The 19,490-nt window shown below is 46.9% G+C and overlaps 1 protein-coding gene and 1 long non-coding RNA gene across 3 annotated transcripts in view; one reads left to right on the top strand and one right to left on the bottom strand.

Annotated features, from left to right (window-relative positions):
* Positions 1-19,490, top strand: part of TRIM67 (tripartite motif containing 67) — a 47,801-nt gene that overhangs the window by 17,375 nt on the left and 10,936 nt on the right. For both annotated transcript variants that reach the window (XM_072823093.1, XM_072823092.1), the window contains exons 2-4: positions 16,628-16,723; positions 17,805-17,927; positions 19,076-19,186. In XM_072823093.1, coding sequence (XP_072679194.1) covers positions 16,628-16,723; positions 17,805-17,927; positions 19,076-19,186 — 330 coding nt within the window. The remainder of the gene's footprint in view (positions 1-16,627; positions 16,724-17,804; positions 17,928-19,075; positions 19,187-19,490) is intronic.
* Positions 696-14,235, bottom strand: LOC140631467 (uncharacterized). The gene is made up of 3 exons (XR_012029017.1): positions 13,302-14,235; positions 12,453-12,518; positions 696-1,022 (listed from the first exon to the last, which is right to left on the bottom strand). It is a non-coding gene; the product is annotated as an uncharacterized lncRNA (long non-coding RNA).

The raw sequence follows: 19,490 nt of genomic DNA, 5'->3' as shown, positions 1-19,490 counted from the left end.
AGCTGTAAAATTGCTTAGCAGTTCAGGATGGAGATTTCAAAGGTGATCTTACTTAGTAATGTGCTTTTTAAAAAAAACAACAACAAATAGATTTAGTGTTTTTTTCTCTTTTCTTTTTTTTTAAGATTTTATTTATTCATGAGAGACACAGAAAGAGAGAGAGAGGCAGAGACACAGGCAGAGGGAGAAGCAGGCTCCATGCAGGGAGCCTGATGTGAGACTCGATCCTGGGTCTCCAGGATCAGGCCCTGGGCCAAAGGCGGCTTTAAGCCACTGAGCCACCTGGGCTGCCCTGTTTTTTCTGATTGTAAAAGAAGAACGCTCATTGTTTAAAAAATTCAGACAATACAAAGATGTAAAGAAAAATGTGAAAAATCACCTGTACTCTTACAACTTATGCATAACACACACACACACACACACACACACACACACACACAAATTACCTTAATAGTGGCTAGATGGATAAATACAATATGTCTCTATACGTATCTCAAATACTTTCCTGCCCCAAGCTGTACGGGACTCCTGTCAAATCCATTGCATTGAAGTCAGCAGCAAGGAGGGTAGAGGATGGATAAAGAAGGCAATGGTAGAAGGAGGGGTTGGTGACCCAGGGGAAAGGAAGAAAAAAAAGGCACACGTTCCGGTTTTTTTGTTTGTTTGTTTTTACTTGTTATAAGTAAGAAGTAGGCACCATAATCCCCAACAAATAGACTCTAGAAGAGTAAAAACTCACCCAAGAGCCAATGGCTAGTAAAGGAAAGACAAAGTCAGCCTGATTCCCGACATCACGTTGCTACATTTTATTATTTCTTCAAAGTACTTTCTGCTCTCCTTTTGGGATAGTTGTGTTTCTTACCCCATTCATACAAGGCTGGGCCATGTAACTCATGGCACCAATGAAGTGAGAGCTGACATTATATGCATCACCTCCCAGGAGAAGCTCCAAGAGTCAGTATGTGTTTCAGCTGTAGCTCCTTTTCCTCATCTCAAATGTGAGATGCTCCTTTAGCTGGATCCTGAAATGAAGACGATACGAAATTGAGTTACAGGTGACCTGTGGTGAGCACTCTGTGTGAGCAAGAAGTAAATCTTTGCTGTTGGAAGCTTTTGAGCTACGTTTGGGGTGTTTGTTATGATAGCTTAACTAGCTTACGCTGTCTGATACAACCCCGCTCTTTCCACTTCACTATTCTTTGTCTCTCTTCTGAGACTTGCCCTGTTTCTTGGTCAAAATATTTCTCTTTTCCTTTGATTGCATAACATTGAGGAAACACTTTTTAAACCTAGTGGTGTCCTCTACCAGACCCTTATTTAGGTTTCTTTTTAGACTTGAATTTTTTTTTTTTTTTTTGAAATTTGGGCTTTTTCCCAAGATCCCCTGAACTATATAGAGAAATACTCCCTGTCACACGTATAACTCCTGGAACAGGACATGTTATTCAGAGATGACTAAAAATGTCTTTTAAAAAAATTTATTTATTTATTTATTTGAGAGAGCATGGGGTGGAAGGGTCAGAGGGAGAGGGAGAGAGAATCACTAGCAGACTCCCTGCTCAGCATGGAGCCCTACGTGGGGCTCAATCCCATGACCCTAAGATCATGACTTGAGCTGAAACCAAGAGTCGACACTCAACCAACTGCATCACCCAGACATCCCAAAATTGTTTTTTATTATTATTTGGTTTTCTTTGAACTTTTTTTCTCTAAACCTTTTTCTGGATAGTTCCAGTTTGTATAAAATCCATGTACTCTTCGATGGTAGAAACATAAATGTAGCACTTCCTGAGCAAGTTTAAAAGTGATAGTTTGAGATAGTTAGTATACCTCAATACGTATGTTCTCCTCATAATATCTCTATGTGGTTAATGACAAATGAGAATCATATAATCCTTTTGTATAGTAAGTTACCCCAAAGAGTAAGAAGGGAAATTGCGTGATCATTCTAATATCATATTGCATGTCAGATTCAAAGCTAAGATAGAGTTCTAGTCCTTGTATCTGATCCTTGGTTCACTTTGTAAACTTCCCTGTCTTATTGTCAACTAAAAAAAAAAAAAAAAAAACCATTTATTCAACAAATACTGACTATACCCTGGTAGTTCATATAAAAATGAAGCAGAGTCAGGCAGCCCTGGTGGCACAGCGGTTTAGCGCCACCTGCAGCCGGGTGTGATCCTGGAGACCCGGGAGCCAGTCCCACGTCAGGCTTCTTGAATGGAGCCTGCTTCTCCCTCTGCCTGTGTCTCTGCCCCTCTCTCCCTCTATCTCTATGAATAAATAAAATCTTAAAAATAAAAAATGAAGCAGAGTCTCCATCCTCCTTCAGTTTAGCAGAAGAAAAAATAAAGACTGGATGACAGTGTAATATAATGAAGTGTGGGGTGGCATGCAGGCCCAGAAAAGATCCATCTATAGACTCAGGGAGGGTCGGGGTTGGAGGGCAAGACAACATGAAGGAGGGACACTTGAGCCAAGTTTTGAATGACAACTGTGTGCATTGGCAAGCAAGAAGGGCACAGCAAGTGCAAAGGTGCAGAGGTGTGAAGCAGCCTGACAGGTTGTGCTAAGGTGGTTTGTGTCTGGAAGGTGGTACCAGCTGCTGCCTTTGCCTGTTAACTGCAACAGGAACTGACAAGCCCAAGTCCCAGCGGGGCATGAATTTTCCAATTATTCTGAGTCTGGTTCCTGCACATGTGCACTCTTGAGGGTCATTTGGCACTAACTGACCCCCCTTATCAGAATAGGAAGGAACTGTGTGCCCACGGGTTTATCTAATGACTGGAAGCCACATCCTGGTGATATCAGCCACCAGGCTTGCCTCTTCTTATTTTTGACCTCAGCATTAAATCCTAGCCAGGAAGTGTGATTGGGGACTCTGACATTATCAATATTGGCAGCTTCCAGATCCCAGTTGACGGGCTGGACTGCTCCCCCTGCATGCCTGGGGGCAGGAGTTCATGGAGAACTCCTAAGCTGTCAGCATTTGGAGAGTCGTAGCCTGAAGATGAGTCGTGGTTAGAAAGGAAAAGAGGCCTCTCGCCTCACCACCTCCATAAAGATGGCATTCATCAAGGTGCAGCATGAATCATGAATTATAACATAGCTATCTTTGTGTTTGTTTGGCCTCCTAACCACTAAATCAGTTAGAGTTCTTTGTTGCAAACAAAAGAAATAAACTCTGGTTAACTTGAAGAGAATTTATTGGAAATATAATACTTTTTTCTGAGCACTCGTGGAATCAGTGAGAGTTTTAAAAGATGGTGTTGAAAGTATAACAACAATGAGCACACGCATAGTGTTGCCTGTTCTCACCTTCTCACATGTATGAAGTCACTTAACACGATAAAGTAGCTACCACCATTATCAACCTTTTCATGGCTGAGAAAATGGCAGCAGGGAAAGACGAAATGATTCACCCAAGCTCACAGAGTATGTGGGTCAGGATTCAATTACAGCATTCTGGCTCCGCAGGCTTTTCCAATGCTAAGAAGCAAGCTCGACAGGAATAGTCTACTACCAGGAGTCTGGACAGGGAGCAACAGAACACGTGCTTATTTTTCTAGTCTCTTTGTCCCTTTGCTCAGTTTCAAATTCCAAGTAGCTGGCATACTGCTGGTCTAGATCAGGCGGTGTTTGCTCCTTGTAGGGGTGAAGGCAATGGTATCAGGGCCGACTCCAGTCCCACTAGACTGTACCCCATGGGGAAAAGGCAATTTCTCAAAGCAAAATTAAAGTTCTATTATGAAGATCTGGATGGTAAACAGCAGGAAAACTATGATTCCTGCAATTTCTGGAGAAGCCTCTCTGGGGTTTTTTTTTTTTTTTATGATAGTCACACAGAGAGAGAGAGAGGCAGAGACACAGGCAGAGGGAGAAGCAGGCTCCATGCACCGGGAGCCTGACGTGGGACTCGATCCCGGGTCTCCAGGATCACGCCTTGGGCCAAAGGCAGGCGCTAAACCGCTGCGCCACCCAGGGATCCCTGTGGGGTCTTATTAGTAGAGTGCTGGCCCCTAAACCCAGGGCTTTCCATGAACCTGAGACAGCCCTGTGGAGTGGATATCATTACCCCATTTCACAGGTAAGGACACAAAGGCTCAGAAAGTGTAAGAAACTCAGTCACATAAAATTAGAGTTTGCATTCAGACCCTGACTCCAAAGTCCACTTCTAGGGGTCCCTGGGTGAGCACTCAGCAGGGCTTCTGAGCACGTGGTGGGCAGATTGAAGGGTCCACTTATTCTGCTCTCAGGGTCTCAGTAAATATGAAGCTGAACTATGACCTGGGGAACAGAGCCCCTCAGTCACTGTTGCCCATATACCAAAGCCTGAGTGGCTGGCTCGGTGGAAATGTCCATCTGCAGGGATTTCTGAGTCTAGCCAGCTGACATGTAGCTACACTGCATCCATTCCTGTTGTCCACTTTCACATAGCCTTTATCTGAAACCTCTCTGCTAAAAAGGAGTCTCCTCTTCCCCTAGACCTCTCTCCATTCCATCCGCTTACATTTGAGGGGTCTAAGGAAATTAAAAGAAGGAAGTTGGAAGGGTTCCTGGCTCTATTTTTCTCATCTGTAATGGGGAAAATCTAAAATTGCCCAAAGGAGTGGATCTCAGGTGCTCCCACCAGGGTAGGACCCCTGGGAAGAGGCCATGAAGCTGGGATGAGCCAGACAGGGTAGGCCAGGAGCTGAGGCCACATCAAGAACAAGGTATCAGAACCCCTAGAAATAGAACTAAATGCAGTTTCCCTCTGTGCCCCTGAATCCCACCGAAGGGAGACAACTCATTCCTGCTTTTCTGCTTGCCCCAGAGTCCATGGCACTAGATTCAGTCAATTCACTATTCACTAGTGAGCAATTCAGACACTACCAAGTGCCTGTTCTTTGCAGGCACAGTACTGAGGACACAAAGATGAATTTGCTTCTCACTCTGAAAGTGAGAACACCGGCCAGTAGACAAGTAACTAGATCTCAGGACAGACGTGATGAGGACTGTCACTGGGAGAAAGCAAGATGTGGAGGGAGAACAGTGAAGAAGGAGTCCCACAACTCCATGGACTCTCAGAAGACTCTGTGGGAGAGGGGAACTAGGAGTGGGACCTGGGCAGGCTGAGCAGGACTGAAGACGAACATCAGCAGTGGAAGTGACAGCTGGGACAAGGGCTCACAACTGGGGCGTGAAGCCAGGGTTGTGGATCTGCCGGGAGGTAGGTGCTTGGGTTGCAGGTTAGCCCAGGAAGGAAGAAGGTGCTAATCCTTCTGAGCACATCACTTGTCTTCCTCATCTGCAGGAGGCCAACAGATGGTTGCTCAGAGAATAAACCAGTGAATGGATGAAAGTCTTGACAGCCAAGCTGAGACGTTCTGACTTTGTTGTGCATGAGCCACAGGAGAGAAAACCTTCAAACCCAGGGGTCAGAAGGGGAGACATTCTGGCAGAGACAGGACTTTTTACAGAAGAAGGAATACATTTCCAGGCAGAACAGAACAGATGAGGATCGACATCTGTGAATGTCCTTCTTAGACCCTTTTGCATTTTGCTGGGGCTGCCTTAACAAAGTACCATGAACTGACTTAGAATACTAGAAATTTATTCTCTCAAGGCCAGAAGTCTGAAATCAAGGTGACACAAGGCCACTTCCTTTGAAGGCTCTGGGGAAGCATTGGTTCTACGCCTCTCTCCCAGTATCTGGTAGCTTCTGGGCCTGCTGCTGCATAATTCCGGTCTTTACGGGTGATGTCCCTCCATCTGTGTCTGTCTCTGTGTCCAAACTTCCCCTGTATCTAAGGACACCAGTTTTACTGGATCAGGGCCCAGGAGGGTACTTGGAAAGTAATCTCTCTGCTTATCCTGGAGCCCCTGCCTTTTCATTTTCTTAAGTGAATCCCACATGTCTCTATTATTGCTGTTCTGAAATCAGAGGATTTCAGGCATTTTTAACCCTTTGTAGGGATTACCATCAGCCACACATTTAAAAAACCAACACCTTATTAGTGAGTGGAAGATGAAAAGGTGGGAGAAACCCCCTGTGGTCCATGTAACCCCATTTCACAACCTCCTCCCCTGTGTCAAGTGAGGTTACCAAATGCTTGCTGAATACCCAGCTCCTTTTTCAATACGTGTCCCTTTTCTACTGTCTCCCAAGAGGGAGTCAGGCTGTAGGAAGGGGTGTGGGAAAGGCAGGTCAAGAGGAAGCCAAGTGCCCCAACAGCAGAGGAGTAGGGACACCAATCTCGCTCTGAGCCGGGATATGTACAGAAGTACTGGTGGCACTTCCCCATGGAGACCTGCTGCAAATGGGCCCCTGGTTAGGATGAGGGACATCTAGTTCTAGTGAGAGCAGAGTGAGTCATTGGGCATGCCCTTCGCAGATAAAAGCAAGTCCTCTTGTCTGTTTGCTCTTCTAGAGTTGAGCTGCCTGCATGCCCCACCCCTACCTCCCTATTCTTGCCTCATATACCCTCCTGATGTGATAGTATGATATTGCCATCTATAAATAAAATAGATGAGGGTCTTCATCTCAGTTCCTGGCACAGAGCTCCTAAAACCCTAGAATATCCTATGGGATAAAAGCAATAAAGTTTTCTTTTATATTAATAAGGTGACTTTTGGGAAGCCCCTGGGTAACCTACAGATGGCCTTGTGCCTGGAGAGTTAGGCCCTTCTGTCCCACCCACCCACACCTCCCCACCCTACCCCTACACTTCACCTCCCCACCTCCAACCCAACCTCCAGGGAAGGGAGAGAGGCTGGAGGTTGAATCAATCTCCAGTGTCCAATGACTTAATCCATCATGCCTCTATAATGAAGCCTCCACCAAACCGCAAAAGGATGGGGTTCAGAGAGCTTCCTGGTTGGTGAACACATGGGGATTTGGGGAGAGTGGCCAGCTCAGAGAGGACATAGACATTCTATGCACTTTCCCCAAGCCTTACCCTAGGCATCTCTTCCATCTAACCAATCCTGAGTTATATCTCGTTGTAATAAACTAGTAATCTAGTAAGTAAAGTGTTCTCTGAGTTCTGTGAGCTGCTCTAGCAAACTAATCAAACCCAAGGAGGGGGTCCTGGGAACTTCTGATCCACAGCCAGTCTTTCAGAAGCACAAGTAATATGTGAGCTTGAGATGGGCATCTAAAATGGGTGGTGGACAGTCTTGTAGGACTGAACTCTTGACCTATGGGATCTGATGCTATCTCTAGGTATTGAGTTGAATTGGAGGACACTCAGCTGGTGTTGCTTGGTGTGCGGGGAAAACCCACACATGGAAAATAGTGTCAGGATCATAAATAGAAACATCTTTTTGAGAGCTATGTTCTATGACTGTGTCCACATAATCCCTCCCACCCTTCAATTGCATTAGGACCCATGTTAAATGAGGTGTGGGGACAACACGCCCACTCTCTCATATACCTACCTGGTGCACTCTCTGCTCTCCTGGTTTCCCCAATAAGCCCGCCCCCAGGGTAGGACTGGACTGGGAAATAAATACTGCTCAGCATCTCCTTCTCCTGAGGGTGGGCCACAAGGCTGCATGGCTGTGCAGGCACATCACCCAGGCTGAAGGGAACGTCACTTTGACATCTGGAAAGTTGCTATGGCCCTTGCATATTTGAAATTTTCATGGAGTGGAGAATGGAGCTCAGGTCTGACAAATAACTGAGATATTGGCAGATAGGCAGCCTGAACAAGCAGAATGACAGGGGCAGGGATCTGTTCAAGACTAAAGCTGCAAGAACTCCTGGGTGGTTCAGCGGTTGAATGGCTGCCCTCAGGCCAGGTTGTGATCCTGGGATCTGGGATCGAGTCCCCCGTTGGGCTCCCTGCAGGGAGCCTGCTTATCCCTCTGCCTATGTCTCTGCCTCTATCTGTGTGTCTCTCATGAATAAATAAATAAAATCTTAAAAAAAAAAAAAAACCCTAAAGCTGCAGCCAGAGATAAGGGACAATCCCAGCCCACCAGCCCTGCCTCCAAGGAGTGTTGGTGTAAGATCAGGTTTTCTCTTTTCCCCATGTTGGTTGAGTATCTGAAAGCAGCATGAGCTAAGCACATGGTCTTTGGGTTCAGAAAAACCTGGTTTTGAGCCCTGGCTCCACCACTTTCCAGCTGGGTGATCTGGAGCAAACTACTTCAAGTCTCTGAGCCTCAGTCCTCTCCGTTATGAAATGAGGATAATAATAGCATGTCCCTAAGAGGTTGTGAGGAATCAGCTAAATTAGGCATGTAAAGGTTTGGTGCTTAGTGAATGTTGTTCTTTATCCTTTTGTTGTTAGTGGGATGTCCCCCGTGTCAGAGAGCTGTGGCATTGTAAGAGAAGACAACTTGCAGCTGGGTTCAGGCAGCCAGAATGTGTCCTGAGGCACAGAAACTACACCCCTTTCAGTAGAACCCCTGCTTCTGGCCTCAGAGGAAGGTTTTCCATGGATGGGTCTTGTCTTGATACCTGCCCTGTGACCTCAGGAAGGAACTGGGGACTCAAGTGGAAACAGGCCTTCAGTCAGGCACCATTTCTGGTCACTATGATGTGCCAGGCACCTGGCTCAGAGCTGGGAATAGAACACTGAATACACCCAACGTGACCTCACCCCAAGAGTATGTCTGAAGTAGCAGACATTGAACATTCCAGTGATCACACTGGAAAGGATAAATTCAGTTGCCAGGTGTTGCAAGCTGCATAATGTTCCCCAAGGACACCCACATCCCATCCCAGACCTGTGACTATGTGACCTTATATGGTAAAAAGGACTTTGCAGGTGTAAGGAGTTTGAGATAAGGAGATGGTCCTGGATGACTCATCTGTATCCAATGTCAGCATGAGGGTCCATGTAAGAGGAAGGAGGAGGCTAGAGTTAGTAGTAGGAGACCTGAGGACCACAGCAAGGGGCTGACCGATGGAGGATGGGCCAGGAACCCAGGAGAGCATGTGCCTCTACAGTGAAGAGTCAGGGAAACAGATTCTCCCTTAGATTCTCTAGAAGGACCCAGCCCTGTTGACACCTTGATTTTAGCCCTGTAAGACTCCAGAACTGTAAGAGAATACACCCAGTATTGATTCAGGCCACTACGTTTATGGTAACTTATCATAGCAGCAATAAGAAACTAATATACCCTAAGAACTCACAACCAGGGGAACTGAATAAGTCTAGAAATAAAGGAAAGGTAGATCCCCTCAGAGTATTCTCCTATTTCACATCAGCCCTGGGGTAGAGGGTCAGTAGGGAGGGTTGCTGTCTTCATAGATACAGGTTTTCAGTGTGGATAGGGCCATGCCAGCAGCCTCCATCTAGAGGTTCTGAGGTGGCAGGCTCATAGAACAGAGCACTGGATCAGCATCTAGAGCCCCATTCAAATACCATGTCTCCTCCTTACTGGCTCAGTGGCCAGAAACACAGGAGTCAGTGAGGACAGAGCTGATCCTCTATGCCGTTTTGCCTCAGGGGGCCCTCCAAATCTGGGCCACATCCACTGGAAAGAAGCTTCCTAGGTAACCCCTGGTTGCTTAGTTCTTCCACCAAAGATACTTTCTGCTACTGGGGGGGGGGGGTCCCCTTAGCATGTGACCCACAGTAAACACAGAAGAGACCTGCCACCCAGCATTTCTTCCCTCACAGCAAATAGTGGTCTGATCTTTCCCTAAGTGGACTTCTGCCTAAGGATCTTGTCCCCGTAGCATCAGTCCTTCACACTCTGTGGAACAAAGTTTCTATGACCTGGCCCCTTGGGGATGGGTATTGAGTCCTGGGAGCCTACTGGGAAGGAGAGATCATATGGGATCAAGGAATCTGGGAGTCTGGCTGCCACTACCTCACTGGAGAGAGGGGGTGTCCCCATTCCCATCTTAGCACCTGTGTGGGTCAATCCCTGCCCCTCACCCAGAACCTCCATACACCTGCCTCTCCTATGAGTTGTCCCCAGGGAGTGGAGTGCTAGGTTTTCCAATCCCCGGCTCTGTCACTATATCTATTTCAATAGTAAGGCCCACCTCTGTGTTTTCAAGCTTCAATTTAGGCTGACCACTAGGATAATTTTGTTTATTTGGTTACTGAGCTCTTAAAGCCTGTGGCTAGCAGTTTGGAGAAGACTGGAAAACAGCTGCTCTCCGCCAGCTGGAGAAGGGGTAATGCTATGGGAAAGGGCTTTTTCAGCTGTTGGCAGGTCACTTAGAAAAGGGAGTGAGCAGGAGTAGGTGGAAAAATGCTTGGCCTTCAAGCAGAAGCCAGGTATGGAAGGACATTTGAAATCCTGCCTTATATGACTACATTTGGGTGGATCAGTGGTGGCAGTTAACTAGAAAGAGTTAATGCCCAGAAGTCATGAAAAGCATCTTGATCAGCAGAGCAGGGTCAGACTGCCAGTGCCCAGTACCATATGGGGCTTTGCGCCCTAGAAACAGTAGGTTCAGAGTGGCCACACGGCCTTTTTAATTATGCCCAGCATGTGGGAGAATTGAGTCTTGCATAGCTCAAGGGAACTAATCAGACAAAATCTAGAACAAAATCACTGACACGGATATTTATGCAGCACATTCTAGGTGTAAGGCATGGTTCTATTCACACAACATGCACAGGACAAGCTTGCCAGGCATCAGGGGCCTGGTATCGGCCTACAGGAAAGCTTTACACTTCTTCTGGGCCACATGTCTCAAAGGCAGTGAGCTACATCCTAGAAGCCAGACCTGTTGAGATCAAAGGGGACACTTCATTTGGGGAAGGTAGCAAAAGCTTCGGGAGGAGGTGGCATTTGGGAAGGGTCTTTACAGATCAATGGTATGTTAACAGGCAACAGCAAGCAAAACTGGAGCAAGATTTCTTATGAAGCAGAAGGCACTGCAGGAGTCAAGGTGGGGAGGACAGAAGCCCAGGGGTGGCTGAGTCCCATTTGAGCTAAGAGTAGAAACCACATGGGCAGCGCTGGGAGGTGACACTAGAGAGGGCAGCAACATCCAGAGCCTTAGACATTGAGCTAGGGGCTGGACCTTGATTCAATGGGGAGGTGGAGAGTGCTGGTGAGAAAGAAATGACATGCTCAGAGCTGTGTTTGAGAGACAATGGTCAGGAGGTTACTTGGATATGCAGGGTTCAATTTTCTGGCATTACTTTTAAGTGATGATCTTCAGCGTGTAATTGGGCATAGCCCCCATCAGTGCATATGGACAGCACTGAACTCAAAGCCCCACCTCACACCCTAGTAGATGGTGACTAATGGCTCCACTGAGGGCCTTGCCTTTTCTCATTTAGCAGTGGGGTCTATAGCACTAAAAGGAAAGATTCCCCAACTCATGGAAAAAATGTTCCTCAAACTTCAGTAGATGATGTTAGATGCACACAAATAGATATTATAATAGGATGGGGTCTCGGGGAGCCTGGGTGTCTTAGTTAAAGGTCCGACCCTGGATTTCTGCTCAGGTCATGATCTCAGGTTCATGAGATCAAGCCCCACATTGGGCTCAGAGCTCAGTGTGGAGTCTGCTTGAGATTCTCTCTCCCTCTGCCCCTCCCTGACTTGCACACACATGCACACGCATACACATGCTCTCCCTCTTTCTTAATAAATAAGTAAAATCTTAAAAATAATAATAACATGGATCTTATGTCCCCACCCCCTTCAAGCCTAAGGACAATAGTTTCCTAAAACTCCTTGAGCACAGAGTTTTAGGGCTTTTACGTTCAAACAAGATGGCTTCTAGCAAACTGTATGACCTTGGGCAACTTCACAAAACAAGCGTTTAATGAGTGTCTGTGGTGCGTATGGCATACTACCCCCACAGGGTGTGTCTTCTACCATTTACCATACACTCACACACTCATGCACTCCTTTACAGTCACCTTTTACTAGAAGCTCAGTTTCTCTGTGTGTGAAATGAGAGGTTGAACTGAGCCGTATCTACATCCTTGGTGTCTAACCTCCTGCATTCCTGCTGGTAACCTGATGTTAGCGAATAAAGACCGCGTTTGAAAGGAAGCAGCTTAGGAGTGACCATGACAAATAGGAGAATTATCTCTGAGGCCATTTGAACCAAAACTATGATAGATCCCAGTTAGGCAGGAGCCCAGTGGCTCAGTGGGTGAATGTCTGCCTTCGGCTCAGGTCATGATCCCTGAGTCCTGGGATCGAGTCCCACATCAGGCTCCCCATAGGGAGCCTGCTTCTCCCTCTGCCTATGTCTCTGCCTCTCTCTGTGTCTCTCATGAATAAATAAGTAAAAATTTTTTTTTTAATTCCAGTTAGGCAATTTTTAAAAATATAGTTATTTGAGGGAGAGCAAGAAAGTGCACAAGCAGGAGGGAGGGGCAGCAGGAGAGGGAGAAGCAGACTCCCTGCTGAGCAGGGAGCCCCACTCTAGGGACTAGCTAGATAATTTAAATAAATTCATGCTTTAGTCTGTTCAGGCTGCTATAACAAAATACCATAGACCAAGTGACTTCAACAACAGATTCATTTCTTACTGTTCTGGAGGCTCTAAGTCCAAGATCCAGGGGCTGGTTGAGTCAGTTCCTATTGAAACCTCTGTTCTTTGGTACATGCACAAGAAGAGAGAGAAAGTAAGATATTTCTCCTGTCTTTCCCTCTAAGGACACCAATGCCATCATGGGAGCTCCACCCTCATGACCTAATTGCCTCCCAAAGCACGTCCAAGTACTATGACATGGGGTTAGGGCCTCAACATATGGATTCTGGGGGAACACAAACACTCAGTCCACAACAATTCATATATGACAGGCCTGGATTGAACAATTAAAGAGGATTTCGAGAATGCTTGTGTTATGTTACTAAGCATAAACATATGACATCTTGTGAGGTCTTTCCCATTTTATAGGTGGGACACTGTAGAACACAGAAATGAAGAAACCCAGCTAACTGGTGACAGAGCCAGGGTTTGAACTATAGTAGCCCAGAGTCTTCATGCCTAATGCATTATAATGCACTGTGCCACCATCCAGAATGGAAGATGAAGGCAGAGAACTGTCCTGTGTACCTAGAAGCTGCTCCTTGGAGCTGCTGGTGAAGCTGTGATGCTGGGCTAGGAAGCAGTTAGTTTGACCCAGCTTGGAAATACTTTTTTTTTTTTTTTTTTTTAAGATTTTATTTGTCTCTTGAGAAATGATTTCTACCTTCACCCCAAAAACGTTTTCTCCCTTTCCACTTGAACACCCAGGTCCAGTTTTCACAATGCTGTACCTCTGGGCAGTTGAGGTAACTTGTGCTCATTTCACACAAGGAGCAATCGAGGTCAAGAAAAGTACAAGTATGTGCTTGCAGGACCAGCCCCAATGCCCTCCCTCCCCAGCACTTACATGGCCATCAGGCATTCTCCCATGGAGGAACAACAGACCAGGGCATTGGAGACCTCATGCAAATGAGCACACTGCTGGGCCCTCAGATGGTTTGTGCTCTGGTATCCTCTCTAGGTGGTCATTGAGAAGAAGGAGCAGGAAAGGTCAGGCAGCAAGGCTGGTGGGCCTGCTAGCAGTGTCTACTGAGTGTCTAAAATCCCTGTTGTTAAAGATCCCCTTGGAGCCCCTTTGAGCTGAGTATTTGTCTAAGGTCACTGATGTCCTTCAAAACTACTCTGTTCTTGGGCCCCTTGCCACACTCCTTGGTCTACTTGCCAAGTAGGAAGCAGGTGGACAGGCCCTGCGGTGGTTTGGGCTGCTGGGAGGCTGGCACTGGCTGGATAGAGTGGGGACAGAGCCATGCGGGCACCAATACCAGCTGGAGGGTGGAGGACCCTCACTGAGGCAGCCTCTCAGGGCTTCTCACTGGCAAAGGGTGCAAGCAGCAGTGATGGAGCTCCTGGGATCTGTCCTATGTTAGCATGTACCTCCAGGCAAGCAATCACTCTGCTCTTTTTAATCAGCCAGTGAGCATTTTCTGAGTCCCTACTTTATGTCAGCACCACTGGCTAGAAATGCAAAAACAAAAGACAAAGCGCCCAGCATCAAGGATACTATAGGTTAATGGGAAATGGGCCCCTTCTTGGGGAAGGAACTGGTGCAGCCTCTGTAGGCCTCATGCTTTGGGAGAGCAGAATAGGGAAGGAAGTGCTACACTTTTTAGACACTGATAACTTCAATTTAAAATCCTTGTTTTGGGGGCGCCTGGGTGGCTCAGTCAGTTAAGAGTCCAACTCTTGATTTCAGCTCAAGTCATGATCTCAGGGTCCTGGGATTGATCCCCTCATCAGGCTCCAAGCTCAGTGGGGAGTTTGCTGGAGAGTCCCTCTCCCTCTGCCCCTCCCCCTGCTCATACTCACATGTGCTCTCTCTCTTTCTCTCAAATAAATAAATCATCAAAAAAATAAAATAAAATCCCTGTTGTTAAAGATCCCCTTGGGGCCCATGAACAATGCTGACTTCTCAGTCTCCTTTGCAGGTGCAGCTATCTGGGGATGGGTTCATTAATCCTAGGACCCACACCCCTCCAAGGATGGATGCAGAGATCTGTGCTGTCCAGAACAGTAGCCACCTCCATGTGGGGGTTGAAGCTTAAACTAAATAAAATTTAAAATGCAGCTCCTCAGTTACATTAGTTGCCCTTCAATGTTCAGTACAACGTTTGGCTGGTGGCTGCCAAAGTGGACCGAGCAGACATAGAAGCCTTCTGTCATTTCCATAAATTCCATTGGCTAGTCTTCGTGCATAGATACTTGCAGTAGAAAGTGGCACATCCTGGGGATGAATACTAAGATGAGCACTGGGTGTTGTATGTCAGTGATGAGTCACTGAATTCTACTCCAGAAACCAATATTGCACCATATGCTAACTAACTAAAATTTAAATTAAAAGAGAGAGGGGGGGGAAGGAAGGAAGGAAGGAAGGAAGGAAGGAAGGAAGGAAGGAAGGAAGGAAGGAAGGAAGGAAGGAGAGAGGGAGGGAAGGGAGGGAGGGAAGGGAGGGAGGGAGGGAGGGAGGGAGGGAGGGAGGATGGAAGAGGCACACCCTGGGCCAGCCATGGTGGGAGGAGACTAAACCCCTGGGCAGGGGTAGGGATGGGGAAGGCAGTGGAGAATCTTCTCTGAGCAGAGCCCAAACCCCAGCTTCCTTCACCTTGAGTGTTGGTGCTTCCTAGGTCTGAGGCTCCCTGCTTCTCTTTCCACATGACTCCTTGAGTCGTTTCTTGCATGCCATGGCTTCACTGACCACATTCCTGAGAAATGCTCAGCCAGGCTGCATTTGTACAGTTCAGTGGATCTCAAACTACATTAGATCCCCTCAGAGAGCTTCATAAAAGACAGGCTCCTGGCCCTTCATGCCCAGTCTGATCAGCAGGCCTGGGGGTGGGGCCAGAGGAGTTGCATTTCAAGCAAAGTCCCAGGTGACAGGTGACCCTGATGCTACTGGTCTGGGAATATCACTTTGAGAATCCTGGGATGGTCTAAAGAATCCCATTCATTGATTCATTCATTCCACAAATATGCCTGTAAAGCTACCATGTGCCAGGCGTTCTTTCTAGATGTGAACAAACCAGCGCTCCCTGTGCTAGGGAGCTTATATTCAAGCAACTGGAAACTGTCAGATAGCGATGAACAAAGCAGGGCAAGGGAGGAGGGCTATTTTATGGGGTCATCAGGAAAGGCCTCACTAACCAGGTGATATTTGAGCAAAGACGTCAGGAAAGCAAGGGAGGGGCAGGATATGACCCTGACCTTTCTGGCTCCATCTTCAGCTTTTTAATTAGAAAAATGTGACTCATTTAATATGTTTAACAGTCAAGGTCATCAGTCTCTGTGGTAGCTAGGTTTGAAGACAAATTCAATTGTGTGTGTATGCATTTTGTTAAAAAGAAGCCTGATGGGGATCCCTGGGTGGTGCAGCGGTTTGGCGCCTGCCTTTGGCCCAGGGCGCGATCCTGGGGACCCGGGATCGAATCCCATGTCGGGCTCCCAGTGCATGGAGCCTGCTTCTCCCTCTGCCTATGTCTCTGCCTCTCTCTCTCTCTCTGTGTGACTATCATAAATAAATAAAAATTAAAAAAAAAAAAAGAAGCCTGATGCTAAAGACCATAGATTCCCTCTGGGCTGGCAATTCCACCTTTGGTGGGACTGATGTCCTGTTTGGCCCTCCTCTGTCCACACCTGCAAGGTGAGAGCTCCTGAGGGTTAAGGGGGACTGCCATAGAGCCTGTATCCCACCTCTAGAGGATGCCTTAGAGTTCCCAGTCCAGATGGCTCCAGCCTATTTCTAGGTCCTGCAGGCCTCTTCCCTGTCTACCACGCCAAAAGAACCAAAAAGGGGTGGGGTGAGGTGACCTGGGGCCTGAAATGTCCATACCTAAACATTTGAGGGATAGAACTGCCATGGGAGGAGAGGGCTCTATTTGCCTTCTGGTCCTGGGTTCTGCAACTATCAGGAGCAGACCTGTCAGCCTCAACCAATTATCTGAACACTCCTTACCTCTATCCAGCTTTGGGGTCCAGGCAGGAGAGTATAGGTCAGTCAACATTTATCCACCATTGCTGGAGGAATAAGCAATTGGTTAAGGCTTGTGGGTTAATAGTGGTCTCTGCCTGCATGAGGATGGTGGGTATGTGGGATCCACCCTAGCCTCTCACACATGCCAGCCTTTCTGGTGCAGTACAAACTGCACTAATTTTCCTTTGCAATACGTGATATCTTTTTAGGCCCAACTGTCCCAGGCCTTAAATGGGGTTTCCGATAAGGCAAAAGAAGCAAAGGAGTTTCTGGTCCAGCTGAAGAACATCCTGCAGCAGATCCAGGTGAGCAGAGCTCCAGCACTAGGAGGGAAATTGTGTAGGAAACAGATGAGAAGTGGCAAAAGGAAAGGGAAAGTCCTCTGGCTAGCATTTTATTGATGATGAACATAGAAGTTTTAATGGTCCTACTGCATAGCCTCAGACGCATTGATTAAATGCATCGATATATCAATGCATCATTTACTGAATCAATGTGTTTACTGAGCACCCATGCTGTGTCACATGCTGAGCCCAACACAGATCAATAAGGCACAGTCTCTGGCCTCAGGAGCTGTCTGTAGGGGAGAGTGCACATGCATATGCTCTATGTGAATGTGCATGCATGGAGGACTGGTTCATAGAGATGATGAATCCATGAAATATTCCAGTGTCTGCATGGAGAGGAGGGACCACAGGCATTGCGTTCTTAATCTTGGATTAGGCCCACACTCATGACTGAATTTTAACTTAATCACCTCTCAAAAGGCCCAATCTCCAGACATATTCTGGGGTGCTGGGGGTGAGAGCACAGCCCACAACACAAGGTTGGAATCCATGCTGACTTCAGAAGGATTCTTTAAGACCAAGAAAGATCCTACAGCAAGAGCACTGTATTTTGGGTTTACTGTCTTCCAATTATAAAAGGCAAAACTATATATTGTAGAAATTTTGGAAAGTAGAGAACAATAGACAGAGCTAAGAAAAAGTTCACCAATATCTCCCCACCTTAGGTGACTGCTTCACCATTTTGACATGTTCTCCCATGATTTAGACATACGTGTGCATGCACGTATACATGCACGTATACAGATTATTCTGTACATGACTTGTAACCTCCTCCCTCCTTTTTTTCATGTCAGTCTTTCATGAGCATTTTCCATGACATTAAAAACTCTTAATAAACAAGGTTTGAATGACTGTGGGATATTCCATTGTACAGATGTGTCAAGATTCATGGTACTCCTCCCCGATTCATGTTCACATTGTTTCCAATGTAATAATGTTACACATGATTCTAGGAAGAGCTTCTCTGAAATATTTCTTTGTGTTTAGCTCTGCCCAGGTTTCAGCCTGTCTTCTCCCTAAAGTTCTCTGCTTCCCCCAGGAAAACGGACTGGACTATGAAGCCTGCCTAGTTGCTCAGTGTGATGCACTGGTCGATGCTTTAACTCGGCAGAAAGCCAAGCTGCTCACCAAGGTCACTAAAGAGAGGGAACACAAGCTGAAGGTAGGTACCTGGGTAATGACACCCTAGTCCCCATCACACCCTCTGCACCACATGTGCAGTGGAGCACACAGTAGGCACCAGGTCAACATTAGATGAGTGAGAGAATGAATGAATGATGAATGAATAAATGAGTGGAGTGAAGAAGGGATGAGCAAGCTGCCCCTGCACCTGCTTACACTCATGTGACTTTCCCCAAAGCCACGTTCTCCTTGCAAAGCTGCAATCAGATACCCTGACTCCTGCTGTTCTCAGGCCATCTTCTCTGAGGTCTTGGTTTCTGTCTAAGGGACTCTGCCTCTCACCTTGCAGAGCAGAAGTGACCAGTGACAGAGGGGAGGCCTTGTTCTGCTCAGGTTGCCAACTCTGTCCCCTCCTTCAGGCCCTCTCTAATATCTCACACACTCAGTAATCAGCAATAATAATATGACCAGTGTCCACCAGGAGAAGAGGGTTTTCCTCACATGACACTGGGCTCCTGATTCGGGCAGGTGCTGTGAATACTCTGCATCAACGGAAGATTGTGTTATTGTCTTGGGGGTTCGACCTATTTTATAGACACTTCCCAATGAATTAGGAAATAGTACTTTTTTAAAAAAAGATTTTATTTATTTATTCACGAGAGACACAGAGAGAGAGGCAGAGACACACGCAGAGGAAAAAGAAGGCTCCCCATGGGGAGCCTGATGCAAGACTCAATCCCAGGACCCCGAGATCACACCCTGAGCCAAAGGCAGATGCTTAACCAGGTGCCCCAGGAAATAGTACTTTCAAGGAAAGAAGGAATGAGTGTTGGGGATGGTCTGTGGCTTTCAAGTGAGGCAGCTGAACCCATTGAGTTATCCATGACCACCAACAGATGAGACATACAATAAGAAGCTGGTCACTGGTCACATGGAGACTGTGCACTTTCTCTACTACCCAGAGTTCAGGAACAGTTTGTTCTCTTGAGCATTGGGCCAGCTTGTTGGGAAGTGGGTCCATTTATTCCCCAGGAAAGAGGGCACACAGCTCAGGAGCAGAGCAGCCAGGGGAGAAGGTCAAGATGGTTGCCTCTTCCGGGGCTTTTTCCATGCTAATTTTTCAAGTCCCACTACAGTCTGGCTGCTCTTCCTCTGATAGATGGTTACTAGGGGTTCTTTTCATCACAGATGGTTTGGGACCAGATCAATCATTGTACATTGAAGCTGCGCCAATCAACAGGGCTGATGGAGTACTGCCTGGAGGTGATCAAGGAGAACGACCCCTCCGGGTTCCTACAGGTAGGCTTGCACTCAGAGGACATAGACAGGTTTGGCTTCCCATCTCCAACTCCACTGGTACTCCCCAAACTAGCTGAAGTTTTAGGACAGTCCCTTTCAGTGAACTGAGTAGATATTCTTTTGCTCAGAGATTCCAGAAGACCTAGGTTCTCATCTTGGGTCTGATTCTCACTTGCTATGACCCTGGTTCTGTGTCCTTGTTAAGAGAAGAGGTCAAATGTCATGATTTCTAGGAACAAAATGTCATGCGTTTATGCTTTGACTTCAAGAGACCCCAACTCAACATTTTTCCCACAAATGGGAG

This window comes from Canis lupus, chromosome 4 (assembly GCF_048164855.1).
Source record: "Canis lupus baileyi chromosome 4, mCanLup2.hap1, whole genome shotgun sequence".
Classification (NCBI taxonomy): Eukaryota; Metazoa; Chordata; class Mammalia; order Carnivora; family Canidae; genus Canis; species Canis lupus.
This window is presented reverse-complemented; position numbering and strand designations above follow the sequence as displayed.